Source organism: Mobula hypostoma, chromosome 14 (genome assembly GCF_963921235.1).
Source record: "Mobula hypostoma chromosome 14, sMobHyp1.1, whole genome shotgun sequence".
In the NCBI taxonomy this organism is placed as follows: Eukaryota; Metazoa; Chordata; class Chondrichthyes; order Myliobatiformes; family Myliobatidae; genus Mobula; species Mobula hypostoma.
The window spans coordinates 78441342-78465369 of NC_086110.1; the positions used below are offsets into that span (position 1 = coordinate 78441342).

The 24028-nt window shown below is 55.7% G+C and overlaps 1 protein-coding gene across 1 annotated transcript in view; it reads left to right on the forward strand.

Annotated features, from left to right (window-relative positions):
* Positions 1-24028, forward strand: part of kiaa0513 (KIAA0513 ortholog) — a 231748-nt gene that overhangs the window by 126210 nt on the left and 81510 nt on the right. Inside the window, exons 8-11 of the mRNA XM_063067280.1 lie at positions 944-1025; positions 2712-2789; positions 21301-21381; positions 21495-21589. Coding sequence (XP_062923350.1) covers positions 944-1025; positions 2712-2789; positions 21301-21381; positions 21495-21589 — 336 coding nt within the window. The remainder of the gene's footprint in view (positions 1-943; positions 1026-2711; positions 2790-21300; positions 21382-21494; positions 21590-24028) is intronic.

A 24028-nucleotide genomic window follows, 5' to 3' on the forward strand; every position in this document is an offset into this window, starting at 1 on the left:
AAGGATGTGGAAGAGCAGGACAATGAGACCTGCTGTGATTCACAGGAGCAGAATTAGGCCTTTCCATCCATTCCATTGCTCTGTCATTCCGTCAGGGCTGATTTAAAGTTCAACTGTGCACATAAATACAGCCAAGTGAAAGTGTTGCTCCAGGACCAGCGTGCAAAACACAGTGTGTAAAACACAGTGTGTACAGTCACACACGGCACACAGCACATATAATTAAGTTAACTGCGTCTGGACCCAGAAACCCTGATGTTCTGTGTGTGCTGCCTTCTCATGGGACATGATCCCTCTCAACCCCATTGTCCTGCCTTCTCCCCATAACCTTTAACACACTGGCTGATCAAGAACCCATCAGCCTCCACTTTAAATATACCCGTGACTTGGCTTCCACAGCCATCTACGTTAGCAATTTTACTGGCTAGCCAGATGAAAACTATATCTCACAACTGAACATGCTACTGTAGTTGATCCATAATCTCACATTTTCTCCTTCCTTGAAAAACAGCCTTCAAAGAGTGAATTTGTACTGGAGCAGCTGGCAGTGTGAAGGGTGAGGCCCCCTCCCCATGTGCTTTTGGTTTCTGTGCGGGGATTTGTTTATGGAGATCGTAACGGTGGAGGGGGAGGAGGGAAGAGCAAGTGTTTATTTTGCTTACAGATACAGCACAGAACAGGACTTTGCAACCTGAGCCGCACCTCCCAGTAACCCCCCAACTTAACCCTAGCCTTATCAATGGACAATTTACAATGTCTAATTAACACACCAACTGGTACGTCTTTGGAATGTGGGAGGAAACCAGAGCACCTGGAGGGAACCCACGTGGCTCATGGCGAGGGCAGGGGAGCTCCTTACAGAGGATGCCCTGAGCTGTAATAGGGCCTCGCTGAGCACTGTGCCCAGAGGACTGGGTGATGAAATGCATGTTTCTTTCTGCAGCCTCAGAGGGGAAGCCCTGTGTGGAGGAGACGAGAGGGGTGAAGGTTTACCTGTACACTCACCTGAAGCAGCAACCCATCTGGTAATGTTTCACTGTACCTGAATTAATCACAGAGTGCTCAATGCAGGATGTCCATTTGTCCGATTATACTGGGGCTGGGGCCGAGGCTGAGGTTGTACATTGGATGCGATGCTGGCTTTGCGGAGGAAGCCAGACAGTGGTAGTAGACAGTTCAATGTTGTCGTTTAAAGTTAAATTGGACAGCTATATGGACAGGAAAGAAGTGGAGGGTTATGGGCTGAGCGCAGGTCGGTGGGACTAGGTGAGAGTAAGAGTTCGGCACGGACTAGAGGGGCGGAGATGGCCTGTTCCCGTGCTGTAATTGTTATATGTTATCTGGTTATATTATAAGTAGTGCAAAAAGAGAACAAAATCATGACGAAGTGCTGGTTGGTGGAGGGTAAGAAACGGTTCCCAAATCATTGCCTGTGTGTCTTCAGGCTCCTGTACTTCCTCCCTGGTGGTAGCAATCAGATGGGTGGTGGAGGCACTTAATGATGGTGAGGAGGGTTGTACCCATGGTGGGGTTGGTTGGGTCTACCATCCTGTGCAGTGACCCCTCCCCCCCATACCAGACGGTGATACAACCAGTTAGAATGCCCTCCACAGTACATCTGTAGAAATCTGCAAGTGCCTTTGGTGACATACCAATTCTCCACAAAGTCCTAAAGAAATATGGCTGCTGTCATGCCTTCTTTGTAATTGCATTAATATATTGAGCCCCGAATAGATTCTCAAAGATGTTGACACTCAAGAACCTGAAACTGCTCCCCTTTCCACTTCTGATCTCTCAGTGCAGACTGTTGCGTGTTCCCTCGACTTCCCCTTCCTAAAATCCACAAACAATTCCTCGGTCTTACTGGCGTTGACTGCATGGCTGTTGTTGCGACACCACTCAACAACTGATCTGTTTCACTCCCGTACACCTCCTCGTCACCATCTCAAATTCTGCCAACAATAGTTGTGTCATCAGCAAATTTATAGATGGTGTTTGAGCAGTGCTTAGTCACGCAGTCATGGGTGGAGAGTAGAGCAGTGGGCTAAACACACATCCTTGAGGTGTACTAGTGTTGACTGTCAGTGAGGAGATGTTATTACAATCTACATAGAGTGGTTTCTTGGTAAAGAAGTCAAGGATCCAGTTGTAGAGGGGGTACAGAGGCCCAGGATTTGGAGCCCGTTGATTAGTAATGAGGGGTATGATTGTGTTGAACACTGAGCTGTAATCAGTAAGCATCAGCCTGACATGTTGTCCAGGTGATCGAAAGCCAAGTGGAGAGCCAGTGAGATCGCATCACTGTAAACCTGCTGTGGCAGAGAGACTCCTCAGGCGAACCGTGTGAATGTCCAGCTCTGCTTCCTTCTGTCCCACTGTGGTCAGGGAGGGAGGGTGGGGGTTAGTGGGGGAAGTGTGCTGGTCAGGCTACAAGGGTGCAGGTCATGTGGGGGAAAGTTTGAAGGTGTGGGTTGTGTTGTTTCTGAGCAACACACACAAAATGCTAGAGGAACTCAGCAGGCCAGGCTGCATCTATGGAAAAAAAGTACAGTTTATGTCTTAGGCCGAGACCTGGACTGTATTTTTTTCCATAGACGCTGCCTGGCCTGCTGAGTTCATCCAGCAACTTCTGTATTTTTGCTCGGGTTTCCATTATCTGCAGGGTTTCTTGTTTGGGCAGTTTCTGACTCACCTTTTCTCCTCTGTGTAAGGCACAGTTTGCGGTTCTGGAATGCTGCTTTCTTCGACGCTGTGCACTGTGAGCGCAGGAAACGATCCCCCACCACCAGGTATCAGTCAACAGGAGAGATCTTCACCTTCCAGCCTCACCACCCCCCCAGCCCCCAGCTTGCATGCCTCCCTCCCCACCAGCTTGTGCACTCCTAACCCTCACTCCCTCTCATCCACCCGTGAGGTCCCCACCAGCTGGGGTGGGAATGGAAGGACTAGGGAAGTGATTGGGTGAAATGGGGTGTCATCTAGTTGGACACTGACACTCCCACCCTTACCAGACACCTAGCACCCTTCCCCCATCATTTACCCTCTAGCAGCCTTCCCCCGCTGGGGAACATTCGTATTCAGGCCTCAGCTGCTGTATTAAGTCCTGGGGAGCCTTGCTCAGCTGTGGGGAGAACCTCAGTGCCAGCAGATTGCCCACTCCAGCCCCAGCACTGGAGGAGGTGTGTCACTGCTGGTCATCGCAGTCCAGGTCTCCCATTATCAGTCTGTCTCTCACTGTGCCATCCCTGTCTCCCAGTGTCAGTCCGTCTCTCACTGTGCTGTCCCTGTCTCCCAGTGTCAGTCTGTCTCACTGTGCCATCCCTGTCTCCCAGTGTCAGTCTGTCTCACTGTGCTGTCCCTGTCTCCCAGTGTCAGTCTGTCTCACTGTGCTGTCCCTGTCCCCCAGTGTCAGTCTGTCTCTCACTGTGCTGTCCCTGTCTCCCAATGTCAGTCTGTCTCTCACTGTGCCATCCCTGTCTCCCAGTGTCAGTCCATCTCACTGTGCTGTCCCTGTCTCCCAGTGTCAGTCTCTCTCTCACTGTGCTGTCCCTGTCCCCCAGTGTCAGTCTGTCTCTCACTGTGCTGTCCCTGTCTCCCAATGACAGTCTGTCTCTCACTGGGCTGTCCCTGTCTCCCAGTGTCAGTCCATCTCACTGTGCTGTCCCTGTCTCCCAGTGTCAGTCTGTCTCACTGTGCTTTCTCTGTCTCACTGTGCTGTCCATGTCTCCCGGTGTCAGTCAGTCTCTCACTGGGCTGTCCCTGTCTCCCAGTGTCAGTCCATCTCACTGTGCTGTCCCTGTCTCCCAGTGTCAGTCTGTCTCACTGTGCTTTCTCTGTCTCACTGTGCTGTCCATGTCTCCCAGTGTCAGTCCGTCTCTCACTGTGCAGGTCCATGTCTCCCGGTGTCAGTCAGTCTCTCACTGTGCCGTCCCTGTCTCCCAGTGTCAGTCTGTCTCTCACTGTGCTGTCCGTGTCTCCCAGTGTCAGTCCGTCTCTCACTGTGCAGGTCCCTGTCTCCCAGTGTCAGTCTGTCTCACTGTGCTGTCCCTGTCTCCCAGTGTCAGTCTGTCTCACTGTGCTGTCCCTGTCTCCCAGTGTCAGTCCGTCTCTGACTGTGCTGTCCCTGTCTCCCAGTGTCAGTCCGTCTCTGACTGTGCTGTCCCTGTCTCCCAGTGTCAGTCCGTCTCTGACTGTGCTGTCCCTGTCTCCCAGTGTCAGTCCGTCTCTGACTGTGCTGTCCCTGTCTCCCAGTGTCAGTCCGTCTCTGACTGTGCTGTCCCTGTCTCCCAGTGTCAGTCCGTCTCTGACTGTGCTGTCCCTGTCTCCCAGTGTCAGTCCGTCTCTGACTGTGCTGTCCCTGTCTCCCAGTGTCAGTGTGCTGTCCCTGTCTCCCAGTGTCAGTCCGTCTCTGACTGTGCTGTCCCTGTCTCCCAGTGTCAGTGTGCTGTCCCTGTCTCCCAGTGTCAGTCCGTCTCTCACTGTGCTGCCCCTGTCTCCCAGTGTCAGTCCGTCTCTGACTGTGCTGTCCCTGTCTCCCAGTGTCAGTGTGCTGTCCCTGTCTCCCAGTGTCAGTCTGTCTCACTGTGCTGTCCATGTCTCCCGGTGTCAGTCTGTCTCTCACTGTGCTGTCCATGTCTCCCAGTGTCAGTCTGTCTCTCACTGTGTCAGTCCCTGTCTCCCAGTGTCAGTCCGTCTCTCACTGTGCTGTCCATGTCTCCCGGTGTCAGTCTGTCTCTCACTGTGTCAGTCCCTGTCTCCCGGTGTCAGTCTGTCTCTCACTGTGCTGTCCATGTCTCCCAGTGTCAGTCCGTCTCTCACTGTGCAGGTCCCTGTCTCCCAGTGTCAGTCTGTCTCACTGTGCTGTCCCTGTCTCCCAGTGTCAGTCTGTCTCACTGTGCTGTCCCTGTCTCCCAGTGTCAGTCTGTCTCACTGTGCTGTCCCTGTCTCCCAGTGTCAGTCTGTCTCACTGTGCTGTCCCTGTCTCCCAGTGTCAGTCCATCTCTGACTGTGCTGTCCCTGTCTCCCAGTGTCAGTCTGTCTCACTGTGCTGTCCCTGTCTCCCAGTGTCAGTCCGTCTCTGACTGTGCTGTCCCTGTCTCCCAGTGTCAGTCTGTCTCACTGTGCTGTCCCTGTCTCCCAGTGTCACTCTGTCTCACTGTGCTGTCCCTGTCTCCCAGTGTCAGTCCGTCTCTCACTGTGCTGTCCCTGTCTCCCAGTGTCAGTGTGCTGTCCCTGTCTCCCAGTGTCAGTCTGTCTCACTGTGCTGTCCCTGTCTCCCAGTGTCAGTCTGTCTCACTGTGCTGTCCCTGTCTCCCAGTGTCAGTCTGTCTCACTATGCTGTCCCTGTCTCCCAGTGTCAGTCTGTCTCACTGTGCTGTCCCTGTCTCCCAGTGTCAGTCTGTCTCACTGTACTGTCCCTGTCTCCCAGTGTCAGTCTGTCTCTCATAGTGCAGTCCTTGTCCCCCAGTGTCAGTCTGTCTCACTGTGCTGTCCCTGTCTCCCAGTGCCAGTCTGTCTCACTGTGCTGTCCCTGTCTCCCAGTGTCAGTCTGTCTCACTGTGCTGTCCCTGTCTCCCAGTGTCAGTCCGTCTCTCACTGTGTCAATCCCTGTCTCCCAGTGTCAGTCCGTCTCTCACTGTGTCAGTCCGTCTCTCACTGTGTCAGTCCCTGTCTCCCAGTGTCAGTCCGTCTCTCACTGTGCTGTCCCTGTCTCCCAGTATCAGTCCGTCTCTCACTGTGTCAGTCCCTGTCCCCCAGTGTCAGTCCGTCTCTCACTGTGTCAGTCTCTGTCTCCCAGTGTCAGTCTGTCTCACTGTGCTGTCCCTGTCTCCCAGTGTCAGTCCGTCTCTCACTGTGCTGTCCCTGTCTCCCAGTGTCAGTCCGTCTCTCACTGTGCTGTCCCTGTCTCCCAGTGTCAGTCTGTCTCACTGTGCTGTCCCTGTCTCCCAGTGCCAGTGTCTGTCTCACTGTGCTGTCCCTGTCTCCCAATGTCAGTCCGTCTCTCACTGTGTCAGTCCCTGTCTCCCAGTGTCAGACCGTCTCTCACTGTGTCAGTCCCTGTCTCCCAGTGTCAGTCCGTCTCTCACTGTGCTGTCCCTGTCTCCCAGTGTCAGTCCGTCTCTCACTGTGTCAGTCCCTGTCCCCCATTGTCAGTCCGTCTCTCATTGTGTCAGTCTCTGTCTCCCAGTGTCAGTCTGTCTCACTGTGCTGTCCCTGTCTCCCAGTGTCAGTCCGTCTCTCACTGTGCTGTCCCTGTCTCCCAGTGTCAGTCCGTCTCTGACTGTGCTGTCCCTGTCTCCCAGTGTCAGTCCGTCTCTCACTGTGCTGTCCCTGTCTCCCAGTGTCAGTCTGTCTCACTGTGCTGTCCCTGTCTCCCAGTGCCAGTGTCTGTCTCACTGTGCTGTCCGTCTCCCAGTGTCAGTCCGTCTCTCACTGTGTCAATCCCTGTCTCCCAGTGTCAGTCCGTCTCTCACTGTGTCAGTCCGTCTCTCACTGTGTCAGTCCGTCTCTCACTGTGTCAGTCCCTGTCTCCCAGTGTCAGTCCGTCTCTCACTGTGTCAGTGCCCGTCTCCCAGTGTCAGTCCATCTCTCACTGTGCCAATCCCTGTCTCCCAGTGTCAGTCCGTCTCTCACTGTGTCAGTCCCCGTCTCCCAGTGTCAGTCCGTCTCTCACTGTGTCAATCCCTGTCTCCCTGTGTCAATCCCTGTCTGCCAGTGTCAGTCCGTCTCTCACTGTGTCAGTCCCCGTCTCCCAGTGTCAGTCCGTCTCTGACTGTGCTGTCCCTGTCTCCCAGTGTCAGTCCGTCTCTCACTGTGCTGTCCCTGTCTCCCAGTGTCAGTCTGTCTCACCGTGCTGTCCCTGTCTCCCAGTGTCAGTCCGTCTCTCACTGTGTCAGTCCTTGTCTCCCAGTGTCAGTCTGACTCTCACTGTGTCAATCCCTGTCTCCCAGTGTCAGTCCGTCTCTCACTGTGCTGTCCCTGTCTCCCAGTGTCAGTCCGTCTCTCACTGTGTCAGTCCCTGTCCCCCAGTGTCAGTCCGTCTCTCACTGTGCTGTCCCTGTCTCCCAGTGTCAGTCTGTCTCTCACTGTGCCATCCCTGTCTCCCAGTGTCAGTCTGTCTCACTGTGCTGTCCCTGTCTCCCAGTGTCAGTCCGTCTCTCACTGTGTCAGTCCCTCTCTCACTGTGTCAGTCCCTGTCTCCCAGTGTCAGACCGTCTCTCACTGCGCCATCCCTGTCTCCCAGTGTCAGTCTGTCTCTTACTGTGTCAGTCCCTGTCTCCCAGTGTCAGTCCGTCTCTCACTGTGCTGTCCCTGTCTCCCAGTGTCAGTCCGTCTCTCACTGTGTCAGTCCCTATCCCCCAGTGTCAGTCCGTCTCTCACTGTGTCAATCCCTGTCTCCCAGTGTCAGTCCGTCTCTCACTGTGTCAGTCTCTGTCTCCCAGTGTCAGTCTCTCTCTCACTGTGTCAGTCCCTGTCTCCCAGTGTCAGTCCGTCTCTCACTGTGTCGGTCCCTGTTTCCTGTGTCAGTCCGTCTCTCACTGTGTCAGTCCGTCTCTCACTGTGCTGTCCCTGTCTCCCAGTGTCAGTCTGTCTCTCACTGTGCCATCCCTGTCTCCCAGTGTCAGTCTGTCTCACTGTGCTGTCCCTGTCTCCCAGTGTCAGTCCGTCTCTCACTGTGTCAGTCCCTCTCTCACTGTGTCAGTCCCTGTCTCCCAGTGTCAGACCGTCTCTCCAGTGTCAGTCCGTCTCTTACTGTGTCAGTCCCTGTCTCCCAGTGTCAGTCCGTCTCTCACTGTGCCGTCCCTGTCTCCCAGTGTCAGTCTCTCACTGCGCCATCCCTGTCTCCCAGTGTCAGTCTCTCACTGCGCCATCCCTGTCTCCCAGTGTCAGTCTGTCTCTCACTGTGCTGTCCGTCTCCCAGTGTCAGTCCGTCTCTCACTGTGCCGTCCCTGTCTCCCAGTGTCAGTCCGTCTCACTGTGCTGTCCCTGTCTCCCAGTGTCAGTCCGTCTCTCACTGTGTCAGTCCGTCTCTCACTGTGTCAGTCCCTGTCTCCCAGTGTCAGTCCGTCTCTCACTGTGTCAGTCCCCGTCTCCCAGTGTCAGTCCGTCTCTCACTGTGCCAATCCCTGTCTCCCAGTGTCAGTCCGTCTCTCACTGTGTCAGTCCCTGTCTCCCAGTGTCAGTCCGTCTCTCACTGTGTCAGTCCCCGTCTCCCAGTGTCAGTCCGTCTCTCACTGTGTCAATCCCTGTCTCCCAGTGTCAGTCCGTCTCTCACTGTGCTGTCCCTGTCTCCCAGTGTCAGTCCGTCTCTCACTGTGTCAGTCCCTGTCCCCCAGTGTCAGTCCGTCTCTCACTGTGCTGTCCCTGTCTCCCAGTGTCAGTCTGTCTCTCACTGTGCCATCCCTGTCTCCCAGTGTCAGTCTGTCTCACTGTGCTGTCCCTGTCTCCCAGTGTCAGACCGTCTCCCAGTGTCAGACCGTCTCTCACTGTGCTGTCCGTCTGCCAGTGTCAGTCCGTCTCTCACTGTGCCGTCCCTGTCTCCCAGTGTCAGTCTCTCACTGCGCCATCCCTGTCTCCCAGTGTCAGTCTCTCTCACTGTGCTGTCCCTGTCTCCCAGTGTCAGTCCGTCTCACTGTGCTGTCCCTGTCTCCCAGTGTCAGTCCGTCTCTCACTGTGTCAGTCCCTGTCTCCCAGTGTCAGTCCGTCTCTCACTGTGTCAGTCCCCGTCTCCCAGTGTCAGTCCGTCTCTCACTGTGTCAGTCCCTGTCTCCCAGTGTCAGTCTGTCTCTTACTGTGTCCGTCCCTGTCTCCCAGTGTCAGTCCGTCTCTCACTGTGCTGTCCCTGTCTCCCAGTGTCAGTCCGTCTCTCACTGTGTCAGTCCCTATCCCCCAGTGTCAGTCCGTCTCTCACTGTGTCAATCCCTGTCTCCCAGTGTCAGTCCGTCTCTCACTGTGTCAGTCTCTGTCTCCCAGTGTCAGTCCCTGTCTCCCAGTGTCAGTCCGTCTCTCACTGTGTCGGTCCCTGTTTCCTGTGTCAGTCCGTCTCTCACTGTGTCAGTCCGTCTCTCACTGTGCTGTCCCTGTCTCCCAGTGTCAGTCTGTCTCTCACTGTGCCATCCCTGTCTCCCAGTGTCAGTCTGTCTCACTGTGCTGTCCCTGTCTCCCAGTGTCAGTTCGTCTCTCACTGTGTCAGTCCCTGTCTCCCAGTGTCAGACCGTCTCTCACTGTGCTGTCCGTCTCCCAGTGTCAGTCCGTCTCTCACTGTGCCGTCCCTGTCTCCCAGTGTCAGTCTCTCACTGTGCTGTCCCTGTCTCCCAGTGTCAGTCCGTCTCACTGTGCTGTCCCTGTCTCCCAGTGTCAGTCTGTCTCACTGTGCTGTCCCTGTCTCCCAGTGTCAGTCCGTCTAACTGTGCTGTCCCTGTCTCCCAGTGTCAGTCCGTCTCACTGTGCCATCCCTGTCTCCCAGTGTCAGTCTGTCTCACTGTGCTGTCCCTGTCTCCCAGTGTCAGTCCGTCTCACTGTGCTGTCCCTGTCTCCCAGTGTCAGTCCGTCTCTCACTGTGTCAGTCCGTCTCTCACTGTGTCAGTCCCTGTCTCCCAGTGTCAGTCCGTCTCTCACTGTGTCAGTCCCCGTCTCCCAGTGTCAGTCCGTCTCTCACTGTGTCAATCCCTGTCTCCCAGTGTCAGTCTGTCTCACTGTGCTGTCCATGTCTCCCAGTGTCAGTCCGTCTCTCACTGTGTCAGTCCTTGTCTCCCAGTGTCAGTCCGTCTCTCACTGTGTCAGTCCCTGTCCCCCAGTGTCAGTCCGTCTCTCACTGTGCTGTCCCTGTCTCCCAGTGTCAGTCTGTCTCTCACTGTGCCATCCCTGTCTCCCAGTGTCAGTCTGTCTCACTGTGCTGTCCCTGTCTCCCAGTGTCAGTCCGTCTCTCACTGTGTCAGTCCCTCTCTCACTGTGTCAGTCCCTGTCTCCCAGTGTCAGACCGTCTCTCACTGTGCTGTCCGTCTCCCAGTGTCAGTCTCTCACTGCGCTGTCCCTGCTCCCAGTGTCAGTCCGTCTCACTGTGCCATCCCTGTCTCCCAGTGTCAGTCTGTCTCACTGTGCTGTCCCTGTCTCCCAGTGTCAGTCCGTCTCACTGTGCTGTCCCTGTCTCCCAGTGTCAGTCCGTCTCTCACTGTGTCAGTCCCTGTCTCCCAGTGTCAGTCCGTCTCTCACTGTGTCAGTCCCCGTCTCCCAGTGTCAGTCCGTCTCTCACTGTGTCAATCCCTGTCTCCCAGTGTCAGTCTGTCTCACTGTGCTGTCCATGTCTCCCAGTGTCAGTCCGTCTCTCACTGTGTCAGTCCTTGTCTCCCAGTGTCAGTCTGACTCTCACTGTGTCAATCCCTGTCTCCCAGTGTCAGTCCGTCTCTCACTGTGCTGTCCCTGTCTCCCAGTGTCAGTCCGTCTCTCACTGTGTCAGTCCCTGTCCCCCAGTGTCAGTCCGTCTCTCACTGTGCTGTCCCTGTCCCCCAGTGTCAGTCCGTCTCTCACTGTGCTGTCCCTGTCTCCCAGTGTCAGTCTGTCTCTCACTGTGCCATCCCTGTCTCCCAGTGTCAGTCTGTCTCACTGTGCTGTCCCTGTCTCCCAGTGTCAGTCCGTCTCACTGTGCTGTCCCTGTCTCCCAGTGTCAGTCCGTCTCTCACTGTGTCAGTCCCTGTCTCCCAGTGTCAGTCCGTCTCTCACTGTGTCAGTCCCTGTCTCCCAGTGTCAGTCCGTCTCTCACTGTGTCAGTCCCCGTCTCCCAGTGTCAGTCCGTCTCTCACTGTGTCAGTCCCTGTCCCCCAGTGTCAGTCCGCCTCTGACTGTGCTGTCCCTGTCCCCCAGTGTCAGTCTGTCTCTCACTGTGCTGTCCCTGTCTCCCAGTGTCAGTCCATCTCTCACTGTGCTGTCCCTGTCTCCCAGTGTCAGTCTGTCTCTCACTGTGTCAGTCCCTGTCTCCCAGTGTCAGTCTGTCTCTTACTGTGTCAGTCCTTGTCTCCCAGTGTCAGTCCGTCTCTCACTGTGCTGTCCCTGTCTCCCAGTGTCAGTCCGTCTCTCACTGTGTCAGTCCCTATCCCCCAGTGTCAGTCCGTCTCTCACTGTGTCAATCCCTGTCTCCCAGTGTCAGTCCGTCTATCACTGTGTCAGTCTCTGTCTCCCAGTGTCAGTCTCTCTCTCACTGTGTCAGTCCCTGTCTCCCAGTGTCAGTCCGTCTCTCACTGTGTCGGTCCCTGTCTCCCAGTGTCAGTCCGTCTCTCACTGTATCAGTCCGTCTCTCACTGTGCTGTCCCTGTCTCCCAGTGTCAGTCTGTCTCTCACTGTGCCATCCCTGTCTCCCAGTGTCAGTCTGTCTCACTGTGCTGTCCCTGTCTCCCAGTGTCAGTCCGTCTCTCACTGTGTCAGTCCCTGTCTCCCAGTGTCAGTCCGTCTCTCACTGTGTCAGTCCCTGTCTCCCAGTGTCAGTCCGTCTCTCACTGTGTCAGTCCCTGTCTCCCAGTGTCAGTCCGTCTCTCACTGTGTCAGTCCCCGTCTCCCAGTGTCAGTCCGTCTCTCACTGTGTCAATCCCTGTCTCCCAGTGTCAGTCTGTCTCACTGTGCTGTTCCTGTCTCCCAGTGTCAGTCCGTCTCTCACTGTGTCAATCCCTGTCTCCCAGTGTCAGTCCGTCTCTCACTGTGCTGTCCCTGTCTCCCAGTGTCAGTCCGTCTCTCACTGTGTCAGTCCCTGTCCCCCAGTGTCAGTCCGTCTCTCACTGTGCTGTCCCTGTCCCCCAGTGTCAGTCTGTCTCTCACTGTGCTGTCCCTGTCTCCCAGTGTCAGTCCGTCTCTCACTGTGCTGTCCCTGTCTCCCAGTGTCAGTCTGTCTCTCACTGTGTCAGTCCCTGTCTCCCAGTGTCAGTCTGTCTCTTACTGTGTCAGTCCGTCTCTCACTGTGCTGTCCCTGTCTCCCAGTGTCAGTCTGTCTCACTGTGCTGTCCCTGTCTCCCAGTGTCAGTCCGTCTCTCACTGTGTCAGTCCCTGTCTCCCAGTGTCAGTCCCTGTCTCCCAGTGTCAGTCCGTCTCTCACTGTGTCAGTCCCTGTCTCCCAGTGTCAGTCCCTGTCTCCCAGTGTCAGTCCGTCTCTCACTGCGCCATCCCTGTCTCCCAGTGTCAGTCTGTCTCACTGTGCTGTCCCTGTCTCCCAGTGTCAGTCCATCTCACTGTGCTGTCCCTGTCTCCCAGTGTCAGTCCGTCTCTCACTGTGTCAGTCCCTGTCTCCCAGTGTCAGTCCGTCTCTCACTGTGTCAGTCCCTGTCTCTCACTGTGTCAGTCCCTGTCTCTCACTGTGTCAGTCCCTGTCTCCCAGTTTCAGTCCGTCTCTCACTGTGTCAGTCCGTCTCCCAGTGTCAGTCTGTCTCTCACTGTGTCAGTCCCTGTCTCCCAGTGTCAGTCCGTCTCTCACTGTGTCAGTCCCTGTCTCCCAGTGTCAGTCCGTCGCTCACTGTGCTGTCCCTGTCTCCCAGTGTCAGTCTCTCACTGCGCCATCCCTGTCTCCCAGTGTCAGTCTGTCTCACTGTGTCAGTCCCTGTCCCCCAGTGTCAGTCTGTCTCACTGTGCTGTCCCTGTCTCCCAGTGTCAGACCGTCTCTGACTGTGTCAGTCCCTGTCTCCCAGTGTCAGTCTGTCTCACTGTGCTGTCCCTGTCTCCCAGTGTCAGTCCGTCTCTCACTGTGTCAGTCCCTGTCTCCCAGTGTCAGTCTGTCTCTCACTGTGTCAGTCCCTGTCTCCCAGTGTCAGTCTGTCTCTCACTGTGCTGTCCCTGTCTCCCAGTGTCAGTCTCTCACTGCGCCATCCCTGTCTCCCAGTGTCACTCTGTCTCTCACTGTGTCAGTCCCTGTCCCCCAGTGTCAGACCGTCTCTCACTGTGTCAGTCCCTGTCCCCCAGTGTCAGTCTGTCTCACTGTGCTGTCCCTGTCTCCCAGTGTCAGACCGTCTCTCACTGTGTCAGTCCCTGTCCCCCAGTGTCAGTCCGTCTCTCACTGTGTCAGTCTCTGTCTCCCAGTGTCAGTCTGTCTCACTGTGCTGTCCCTGTCTCCCAGTGTCAGTCCGTCTCTCACTGTGCTGTCCCTGTCTCCCAGTGTCAGTCCGTCTCTCACTGTGCTGTCCCTGTCTCCCAGTGTCAGTCTGTCTCACTGTGCTGTCCCTGTCTCCCAGTGCCAGTGTCTGTCTCACTGTGCTGTCCCTGTCTCCCAATGTCAGTCCGTCTCTCACTGTGTCAGTCCCTGTCTCCCAGTGTCAGACCGTCTCTCACTGTGTCAGTCCCTGTTTCCCAGTGTCAGTCCGTCTCTCACTGTGCTGTCCCTGTCTCCCAGTGTCAGTCCGTCTCTCACTGTGTCAGTCCCTGTCCCCCATTGTCAGTCCGTCTCTCATTGTGTCAGTCTCTGTCTCCCAGTGTCAGTCTGTCTCACTGTGCTGTCCCTGTCTCCCAGTGTCAGTCCGTCTCTCACTGTGCTGTCCGTCTCCCAGTGTCAGTCCGTCTCTCACTGTGTCAATCCCTGTCTCCCAGTGTCAGTCCGTCTCTCACTGTGTCAGTCCGTCTCTCACTGTGTCAGTCCGTCTCTCACTGTGTCAGTCCCTGTCTCCCAGTGTCAGTCCGTCTCTCACTGTGTCAGTGCCCGTCTCCCAGTGTCAGTCCATCTCTCACTGTGCCAATCCCTGTCTCCCAGTGTCAGTCCGTCTCTCACTGTGTCAGTCCCCGTCTCCCAGTGTCAGTCCGTCTCTCACTGTGTCAATCCCTGTCTCCCTGTGTCAATCCCTGTCTGCCAGTGTCAGTCCGTCTCTCACTGTGTCAGTCCCCGTCTCCCAGTGTCAGTCCGTCTCTGACTGTGCTGTCCCTGTCTCCCAGTGTCAGTCCGTCTCTCACTGTGCTGTCCCTGTCTCCCAGTGTCAGTCTGTCTCACCGTGCTGTCCCTGTCTCCCAGTGTCAGTCCGTCTCTCACTGTGTCAGTCCTTGTCTCCCAGTGTCAGTCTGACTCTCACTGTGTCAATCCCTGTCTCCCAGTGTCAGTCCGTCTCTCACTGTGCTGTCCCTGTCTCCCAGTGTCAGTCCGTCTCTCACTGTGTCAGTCCCTGTCCCCCAGTGTCAGTCCGTCTCTCACTGTGCTGTCCCTGTCTCCCAGTGTCAGTCTGTCTCTCACTGTGCCATCCCTGTCTCCCAGTGTCAGTCTGTCTCACTGTGCTGTCCCTGTCTCCCAGTGTCAGTCCGTCTCTCACTGTGTCAGTCCCTCTCTCACTGTGTCAGTCCCTGTCTCCCAGTGTCAGACCGTCTCTCACTGCGCCATCCCTGTCTCCAGTGTCAGTCTGTCTCTTACTGTGTCAGTCCCTGTCTCCAGTGTCAGTCCGTCTCTCACTGTGCTGTCCCTGTCTCCCAGTGTAGTCCGTCTCTCACTGTGTCAGTCCCTATCCCCCAGTGTCAGTCCGTCTCTCACTGTGTCAATCCCTGTCTCCCAGTGTCAGTCCGTCTCTCACTGTGTCAGTCTCTGTCTCCCAGTGTCAGTCTCTCACTGTGTCAGTCCCTGTCTCCCAGTGTAGTCCGTCTCTCACTGTGTCGGTCCCTGTTCCTGTGTCAGTCCGTCTCTCACTGTGTCTCCCAGTGTCAGACCGTCTCTCACTGCGCCATCCCTGTCTCCCAGTGTCAGTCTGTCTCTTACTGTGTCAGTCCCTGTCTCCCAGTGTCAGTCCGTCTCTCACTGTGCTGTCCCTGTCTCCCAGTGTCAGTCCGTCTCTCACTGTGTCAGTCCCTATCCCCCAGTGTCAGTCCGTCTCTCACTGTGTCAATCCCTGTCTCCCAGTGTCAGTCCGTCTCTCACTGTGTCAGTCTCTGTCTCCCAGTGTCAGTCTCTCTCTCACTGTGTCAGTCCCTGTCTCCCAGTGTCAGTCCGTCTCTCACTGTGTCGGTCCCTGTTTCCTGTGTCAGTCCGTCTCTCACTGTGCTGTCCCTGTCTCCCAGTGTCAGTCTGTCTCTCACTGTGCCATCCCTGTCTCCCAGTGTCAGTCTGTCTCACTGTGCTGTCCCTGTCTCCCAGTGTCAGTCCGTCTCTCACTGTGTCAGTCCCTCTCTCACTGTGTCAGTCCCTGTCTCCCAGTGTCAGACCGTCTCTCCAGTGTCAGTCCGTCTCTTACTGTGTCAGTCCCTGTCTCCCAGTGTCAGTCCGTCTCTCACTGTGCCGTCCCTGTCTCCCAGTGTCAGTCTCTCACTGCGCCATCCCTGTCTCCCAGTGTCAGTCTCTCACTGCGCCATCCCTGTCTCCCAGTGTCAGTCTGTCTCTCACTGTGCTGTCCGTCTCCCAGTGTCAGTCCGTCTCTCACTGTGCCGTCCCTGTCTCCCAGTGTCAGTCCGTCTCACTGTGCTGTCCCTGTCTCCCAGTGTCAGTCCGTCTCTCACTGTGTCAGTCCGTCTCTCACTGTGTCAGTCCCTGTCTCCCAGTGTCAGTCCGTCTCTCACTGTGTCAGTCCCCGTCTCCCAGTGTCAGTCCGTCTCTCACTGTGCCAATCCCTGTCTCCCAGTGTCAGTCCGTCTCTCACTGTGTCAGTCCCTGTCTCCCAGTGTCAGTCCGTCTCTCACTGTGTCAGTCCCCGTCTCCCAGTGTCAGTCCGTCTCTCACTGTGTCAATCCCTGTCTCCCAGTGTCAGTCCGTCTCTCACTGTGCTGTCCCTGTCTCCCAGTGTCAGTCCGTCTCTCACTGTGTCAGTCCCTGTCCCCCAGTGTCAGTCCGTCTCTCACTGTGCTGTCCCTGTCTCCCAGTGTCAGTCTGTCTCTCACTGTGCCATCCCTGTCTCCCAGTGTCAGTCTGTCTCACTGTGCTGTCCCTGTCTCCCAGTGTCAGTCCGTCTCTCACTGTGTCAGTCCCTCTCTCACTGTGTCAGTCCCTGTCTCCCAGTGTCAGACCGTCTCCCAGTGTCAGACCGTCTCTCACTGTGCTGTCCGTCTGCCAGTGTCAGTCCGTCTCTCACTGTGCCGTCCCTGTCTCCCAGTGTCAGTCTCTCACTGCGCCATCCCTGTCTCCCAGTGTCAGTCTCTCTCACTGTGCTGTCCCTGTCTCCCAGTGTCAGTCCGTCTCACTGTGCTGTCCCTGTCTCCCAGTGTCAGTCCGTCTCTCACTGTGTCAGTCCCTGTCTCCCAGTGTCAGTCCGTCTCTCACTGTGTCAGTCCCCGTCTCCCAGTGTCAGTCCGTCTCTCATGTGTCAGTCCCTGTCTCCCAGTGTCAGTCTGTCTCTTACTGTGTCAGTCCTTGTCTCCCAGTGTCAGTCCGTCTCTCACTGTGCTGTCCCTGTCTCCCAGTGTCAGTCCGTCTCTCACTGTGTCAGTCCCTATCCCCCAGTGTCAGTCCGTCTCTCACTGTGTCAATCCCTGTCTCCCAGTGTCAGTCCGTCTCTCACTGTGTCAGTCTCTGTCTCCCAGTGTTCTCACTGTGCTGTCCCTGTCTCCCAGTGTCAGTCCCTGTCTCCCAGTGTCAGTCCGTCTCTCACTGTGTCGGTCTCTCTGTGTCAGTCCCCTGTCCGTCTCTTCCCCTGTGTCAGTCCGTCAGTCCTCTCACTGTGTCAGTCCGTCTCTCACTGTGTCAGTGCTGTCCCTGTCTTCCAGTGTCAGTCTGTCTCTCACTGTGCCATCCCTGTCTCCCAGTGTCAGTCTCTCTCACTGTGCTGTCCCTGTCTCCCAGTGTCAGTCCGTCTCACTGTGCTGTCCCTGTCTCCCAGTGTCAGTCCGTCTCTCACTGTGTCAGTCCCTGTCTCCCAGTGTCAGTCCGTCTCTCACTGTGTCAGTCCCCGTCTCCCAGTGTCAGTCCGTCTCTCACTGTGTCAGTCCCTGTCTCCCAGTGTCAGTCTGTCTCTTACTGTGTCAGTCCCTGTCTCCCAGTGTCAGTCCGTCTCTCACTGTGCTGTCCCTGTCTCCCAGTGTCAGTCCGTCTCTCACTGTGTCAGTCCCTATCCCCCAGTGTCAGTCCGTCTCTCACTGTGTCAATCCCTGTCTCCCAGTGTCAGTCCGTCTCTCACTGTGTCAGTCTCTGTCTCCCAGTGTCAGTCCCTGTCTCCCAGTGTCAGTCCGTCTCTCACTGTGTCGGTCCCTGTTTCCTGTGTCAGTCCGTCTCTCACTGTGTCAGTCCGTCTCTCACTGTGCTGTCCCTGTCTCCCAGTGTCAGTCTGTCTCTCACTGTGCCATCCCTGTCTCCCAGTGTCAGTCTGTCTCACTGTGCTGTCCCTGTCTCCCAGTGTCAGTTCGTCTCTCACTGTGTCAGTCCCTGTCTCCCAGTGTCAGACCGTCTCTCACTGTGCTGTCCGTCTCCCAGTGTCAGTCCGTCTCTCACTGTGCCGTCCCTGTCTCCCAGTGTCAGTCTCTCACTGTGCTGTCCCTGTCTCCCAGTGTCAGTCCGTCTCACTGTGCTGTCCCTGTCTCCCAGTGTCAGTCTGTCTCACTGTGCTGTCCCTGTCTCCCAGTGTCAGTCCGTCTAACTGTGCTGTCCCTGTCTCCCAGTGTCAGTCCGTCTCACTGTGCCATCCCTGTCTCCCAGTGTCAGTCTGTCTCACTGTGCTGTCCCTGTCTCCCAGTGTCAGTCCGTCTCACTGTGCTGTCCCTGTCTCCCAGTGTCAGTCCGTCTCTCACTGTGTCAGTCCGTCTCTCACTGTGTCAGTCCCTGTCTCCCAGTGTCAGTCCGTCTCTCACTGTGTCAGTCCCCGTCTCCCAGTGTCAGTCCGTCTCTCACTGTGTCAATCCCTGTCTCCCAGTGTCAGTCTGTCTCACTGTGCTGTCCATGTCTCCCAGTGTCAGTCCGTCTCTCACTGTGTCAGTCCTTGTCTCCCAGTGTCAGTCCGTCTCTCACTGTGTCAGTCCCTGTCCCCCAGTGTCAGTCCGTCTCTCACTGTGCTGTCCCTGTCTCCCAGTGTCAGTCTGTCTCTCACTGTGCCATCCCTGTCTCCCAGTGTCAGTCTGTCTCACTGTGCTGTCCCTGTCTCCCAGTGTCAGTCCGTCTCTCACTGTGTCAGTCCCTCTCTCACTGTGTCAGTCCCTGTCTCCCAGTGTCAGACCGTCTCTCACTGTGCTGTCCGTCTCCCAGTGTCAGTCTCTCACTGCGCTGTCCCTGCTCCCAGTGTCAGTCCGTCTCACTGTGCCATCCCTGTCTCCCAGTGTCAGTCTGTCTCACTGTGCTGTCCCTGTCTCCCAGTGTCAGTCCGTCTCACTGTGCTGTCCCTGTCTCCCAGTGTCAGTCCGTCTCTCACTGTGTCAGTCCCTGTCTCCCAGTGTCAGTCCGTCTCTCACTGTGTCAGTCCCCGTCTCCCAGTGTCAGTCCGTCTCTCACTGTGTCAATCCCTGTCTCCCAGTGTCAGTCTGTCTCACTGTGCTGTCCATGTCTCCCAGTGTCAGTCCGTCTCTCACTGTGTCAGTCCTTGTCTCCCAGTGTCAGTCTGACTCTCACTGTGTCAATCCCTGTCTCCCAGTGTCAGTCCGTCTCTCACTGTGCTGTCCCTGTCTCCCAGTGTCAGTCCGTCTCTCACTGTGTCAGTCCCTGTCCCCCAGTGTCAGTCCGTCTCTCACTGTGCTGTCCCTGTCCCCCAGTGTCAGTCCGTCTCTCACTGTGCTGTCCCTGTCTCCCAGTGTCAGTCTGTCTCTCACTGTGCCATCCCTGTCTCCCAGTGTCAGTCTGTCTCACTGTGCTGTCCCTGTCTCCCAGTGTCAGTCCGTCTCACTGTGCTGTCCCTGTCTCCCAGTGTCAGTCCGTCTCTCACTGTGTCAGTCCCTGTCTCCCAGTGTCAGTCCGTCTCTCACTGTGTCAGTCCCTGTCTCCCAGTGTCAGTCCGTCTCTCACTGTGTCAGTCCCCGTCTCCCAGTGTCAGTCCGTCTCTCACTGTGTCAGTCCCTGTCCCCCAGTGTCAGTCCGCCTCTGACTGTGCTGTCCCTGTCCCCCAGTGTCAGTCTGTCTCTCACTGTGCTGTCCCTGTCTCCCAGTGTCAGTCCATCTCTCACTGTGCTGTCCCTGTCTCCCAGTGTCAGTCTGTCTCTCACTGTGTCAGTCCCTGTCTCCCAGTGTCAGTCTGTCTCTTACTGTGTCAGTCCTTGTCTCCCAGTGTCAGTCCGTCTCTCACTGTGCTGTCCCTGTCTCCCAGTGTCAGTCCGTCTCTCACTGTGTCAGTCCCTATCCCCCAGTGTCAGTCCGTCTCTCACTGTGTCAATCCCTGTCTCCCAGTGTCAGTCCGTCTATCACTGTGTCAGTCTCTGTCTCCCAGTGTCAGTCTCTCTCTCACTGTGTCAGTCCCTGTCTCCCAGTGTCAGTCCGTCTCTCACTGTGTCGGTCCCTGTCTCCCAGTGTCAGTCCGTCTCTCACTGTATCAGTCCGTCTCTCACTGTGCTGTCCCTGTCTCCCAGTGTCAGTCTGTCTCTCACTGTGCCATCCCTGTCTCCCAGTGTCAGTCTGTCTCACTGTGCTGTCCCTGTCTCCCAGTGTCAGTCCGTCTCTCACTGTGTCAGTCCCTGTCTCCCAGTGTCAGTCCGTCTCTCACTGTGTCAGTCCCTGTCTCCCAGTGTCAGTCCGTCTCTCACTGTGTCAGTCCCTGTCTCCCAGTGTCAGTCCGTCTCTCACTGTGTCAGTCCCCGTCTCCCAGTGTCAGTCCGTCTCTCACTGTGTCAATCCCTGTCTCCCAGTGTCAGTCTGTCTCACTGTGCTGTCCCTGTCTCCCAGTGTCAGTCCGTCTCTCACTGTGTCAATCCCTGTCTCCCAGTGTCAGTCCGTCTCTCACTGTGCTGTCCCTGTCTCCCAGTGTCAGTCCGTCTCTCACTGTGTCAGTCCCTGTCCCCCAGTGTCAGTCCGTCTCTCACTGTGCTGTCCCTGTCCCCCAGTGTCAGTCTGTCTCTCACTGTGCTGTCCCTGTCTCCCAGTGTCAGTCCGTCTCTCACTGTGCTGTCCCTGTCTCCCAGTGTCAGTCTGTCTCTCACTGTGTCAGTCCCTGTCTCCCAGTGTCAGTCTGTCTCTTACTGTGTCAGTCCGTCTCTCACTGTGCTGTCCCTGTCTCCCAGTGTCAGTCTGTCTCACTGTGCTGTCCCTGTCTCCCAGTGTCAGTCCGTCTCTCACTGTGTCAGTCCCTGTCTCCCAGTGTCAGTCCCTGTCTCCCAGTGTCAGTCCGTCTCTCACTGTGTCAGTCCCTGTCTCCCAGTGTCAGTCCCTGTCTCCCAGTGTCAGTCCGTCTCTCACTGCGCCATCCCTGTCTCCCAGTGTCAGTCTGTCTCACTGTGCTGTCCCTGTCTCCCAGTGTCAGTCCATCTCACTGTGCTGTCCCTGTCTCCCAGTGTCAGTCCGTCTCTCACTGTGTCAGTCCCTGTCTCCCAGTGTCAGTCCGTCTCTCACTGTGTCAGTCCCTGTCTCTCACTGTGTCAGTCCCTGTCTCTCACTGTGTCAGTCCCTGTCTCTCACTGTGTCAGTCCCTGTCTCCCAGTTTCAGTCCGTCTCTCACTGTGTCAGTCCGTCTCCCACTGTGTCAGTCCGTCTCCCAGTGTCAGTCTGTCTCTCACTGTGTCAGTCCCTGTCTCCCAGTGTCAGTCCGTCTCTCACTGTGTCAGTCCCTGTCTCCCAGTGTCAGTCCGTCGCTCACTGTGCTGTCCCTGTCTCCCAGTGTCAGTCTCTCACTGCGCCATCCCTGTCTCCCAGTGTCAGTCTGTCTCACTGTGTCAGTCCCTGTCCCCCAGTGTCAGTCTGTCTCACTGTGCTGTCCCTGTCTCCCAGTGTCAGACCGTCTCTGACTGTGTCAGTCCCTGTCTCCCAGTGTCAGTCTGTCTCACTGTGCTGTCCCTGTCTCCCAGTGTCAGTCCGTCTCTCACTGTGTCAGTCCCTGTCTCCCAGTGTCAGTCTGTCTCTCACTGTGTCAGTCCCTGTCTCCCAGTGTCAGTCTGTCTCTCACTGTGCTGTCCCTGTCTCCCAGTGTCAGTCTCTCACTGCGCCATCCCTGTCTCCCAGTGTCACTCTGTCTCTCACTGTGTCAGTCCCTGTCCCCCAGTGTCAGACCGTCTCTCACTGTGTCAGTCCCTGTCCCCCAGTGTCAGTCTGTCTCACTGTGCTGTCCCTGTCTCCCAGTGTCAGACCGTCTCTCACTGTGTCAGTCCCTGTCTCCCAGTGTCAGACCGTCTCTCACTGTGTCAGTCCCTGTCTCCCAGTGTCAGTCTGTCTCACTGTGCTGTCCCTGTCTCCCAGTGTCAGACCGTCTCTCACTGTGCACAGGCTAATCCCACCCTCCCTTACTGACATCTGTGAATTCCCCAACACAGGGAGAAATGGTGCCACATGACTCCAGAGGAACGGGACGACACCCATCGGTTTGACAAGAACATTGCCTTTGGACAGCTGGGGTAAGGCTGGTGCGCAGGAATGACTCACGGGAAATGGGTGTGCCGGTGCATTGTGAGGAGTGAGTGAGATGTTACTGTGTCCGGTTGTGACCTTCCTGTGTTTGTTACCACAGGACCTTCACACAGAACATGCTGGATTTCGGATTGAGCAGGGAACTGTGCACCAACTTCCTGAAGAAACAGTCAGTGATTGGGAACCTGAATCCAGGTGAGATCAGGGACAAGGCACTGCTCGTCATTGAACATAGAACACCACTAGCTCACTCTAACCCTTCCCTCCCACATAGCGCACAGAGCTCTACCCCCTTGTGCTGTGCCAGTCCAGCCCCCAACTCAACCTCTTCCTCCCGTGCCAGCTGCGTAAACACCTGACACTGGAAAGAGATTATGTTGCGGAGGGTGCGTCTCTTAAATTTGTGTCTGATGACAGTTACCTCTGGCCTTACTTGTCCCAAGAGGGCTAGATGGGGAAGCAGGACCTTGTTGAGAATGAAAGGCGTGTAACCAAGGACGATTCGTTGCATGGGAGCATCACCAGCCCCATCTGTAAATAGATGTCTTTGACCGTGATCCCCCTACTGAGAGCCTGCTGCACCAACTCATCATTCCCCAGATAAAATGCTGCCTTCCGGAACTCTTTCTCGGAGGCCAAAATACCACCTTGCCCAAACAAGTTCTCCGTGGCCTCCACACATTGTTCCAGAGTTACTCCAGGACACAAAATACATTGCACCCCACGTTCATCTTCCACCGACCGAAACAGGGCACGGTCCGAGGGTGGAGAGCCAGCTGCCTTTGGAGACCAGTCTGGCACGGTGGCACGATGTCCGATCCGAATGGAGGAATATGCGGTGGTGCCGGTGATAAGTCCTGGAGTGAGTACCGTAACCGGACAGAAAAGTTTGCACTTCTTGCAGTTTGCCCGCACCTGTGGCATCAGCAATCCTGTTGGTCCGGCCACCCCAAAGGTTTTGGTCCCAAGAAGCCGAAACACATTACAGACGGTTCAGATTCCCCTTAAACAGCGAGAATGGAGAGGATTCTTCTGTTGCTGGGGCAATAGGAAGGCAGTCTGCACTGGGCCGTACCTTACTGGCTCGGCGCCAGGAAAGGGCTCCATCGGTCCTGAAGAGCTCCCAAGCTGTGAGAGGTCGAAACATCTAAAAATTGTCCGGCTCCTACACCAAACGAGAATCACAACGACCAAGGAGGAGGGTTGCTATCCCGATGTTAGAGGGGGAACAATGGCATTTGTCTCCCTGTTTTTGGAGAGAAATGGCTTCCTGGCGAGTTGTCAGCAGCCACAGCAGGGAGCTACGCAGTTAGCAGCTGCCAACAAATCCAGTGCAACAGCAGGAAAAACTCCGAACAAAGCCTCCACACTAAAACAGCCACTCACTCAGATGTCCAAGGGACCCTTTCAATCCCCTCCAATGTATCTCATGAACTTTAAGCAGCAGTTTTTCCTCCATTTCTCCCTGCTCAATCAGAACAGCTCCACGCTGTGTCTGACCCTGGGAGTGTGTAACAGGACAGTGTGGAGGAAGTTCACTCTGTATCTGACCCCCTTCCCCCTATTCTTTCTTAAATTGCAAAAATACTTTTACTACACTAATGTATTACAAATGAAAAGATCACACAAATCATAACATTGATATAATCACAACCTTATTAAAGATGGTGGTGCCTAACGGTCCCGAAACACTTCCATGTTACCCATAGATGGAATGTGTTCTTTTTCATCAGCTAACTGGGTATGTACATTGCCAAGCAGTCAGCCTGGTCAGAAACCTCCACTGCCTGTCTCCAGGACCCACGGATAGCTATCTTTGCAAGCCCTAGGAGCTGGTTATCTAGGACATCCTCCTCTCTGCCTGCCCCCTTCCTTACCGGATGAAATGCAGCCAGAAGGCGAGGAGCAGATAATGCGAGGAGGCTGTAGCCTGGCACACTCCATATGCATATGAGCCCACAGAAGTGACAGGCAGCTGGGAGATCTGTGCAGAAACTGAGAAACTTGTTGCAGGGCACAGCTCAATGCAGTACCCTCCACCCCAGGTCCCCAGTGTGCAAGGACTAACACCCCCAGAGGACTTCCACTGGAGACCCCCTCCCCTTTGTCCCAAGTGGAAAGACTGATCACCATGGCGTGTCAGGACAGTGAACAAGAGCTTGGAAGCGGATGGTGTGGAGCAGCAGACCATACAGGTACCTGCTACCTGCATATCTGAAAAGGGACTGTTGGTGTTGATGAGAGACGGTTCAAGTTTTGATGGACAGTTTTGTCTCTCGGTCCTGCCAGTTCGCCGGTCAGGTCTCCCCCAGAAGGATTCAGTAGACTTCCAGGTAGAAGAGATGCTTGGTGTCAAGAGTTCATCTTCCACACTAAGAATCCAGAACATCTCGCCCAGTTGATCCTGGTGGAGTACACTGCCAAGAAAACCTCCTGGCATCAGGAGCCAGTCCTTGGCATAGGCCAAGAGGACAACCTCCATGTCTGAATCATGTAGAACCAGACCTGTCAACCTCTTCCTCCAAAGACACTGGAATGGCTGTACACAGATGACATACATCTGGCTGAACATGGGGCATCCCTAACATACTCCTCTTTAAAATGGAATGGGCACTGTAAGCCATCCATTGATCT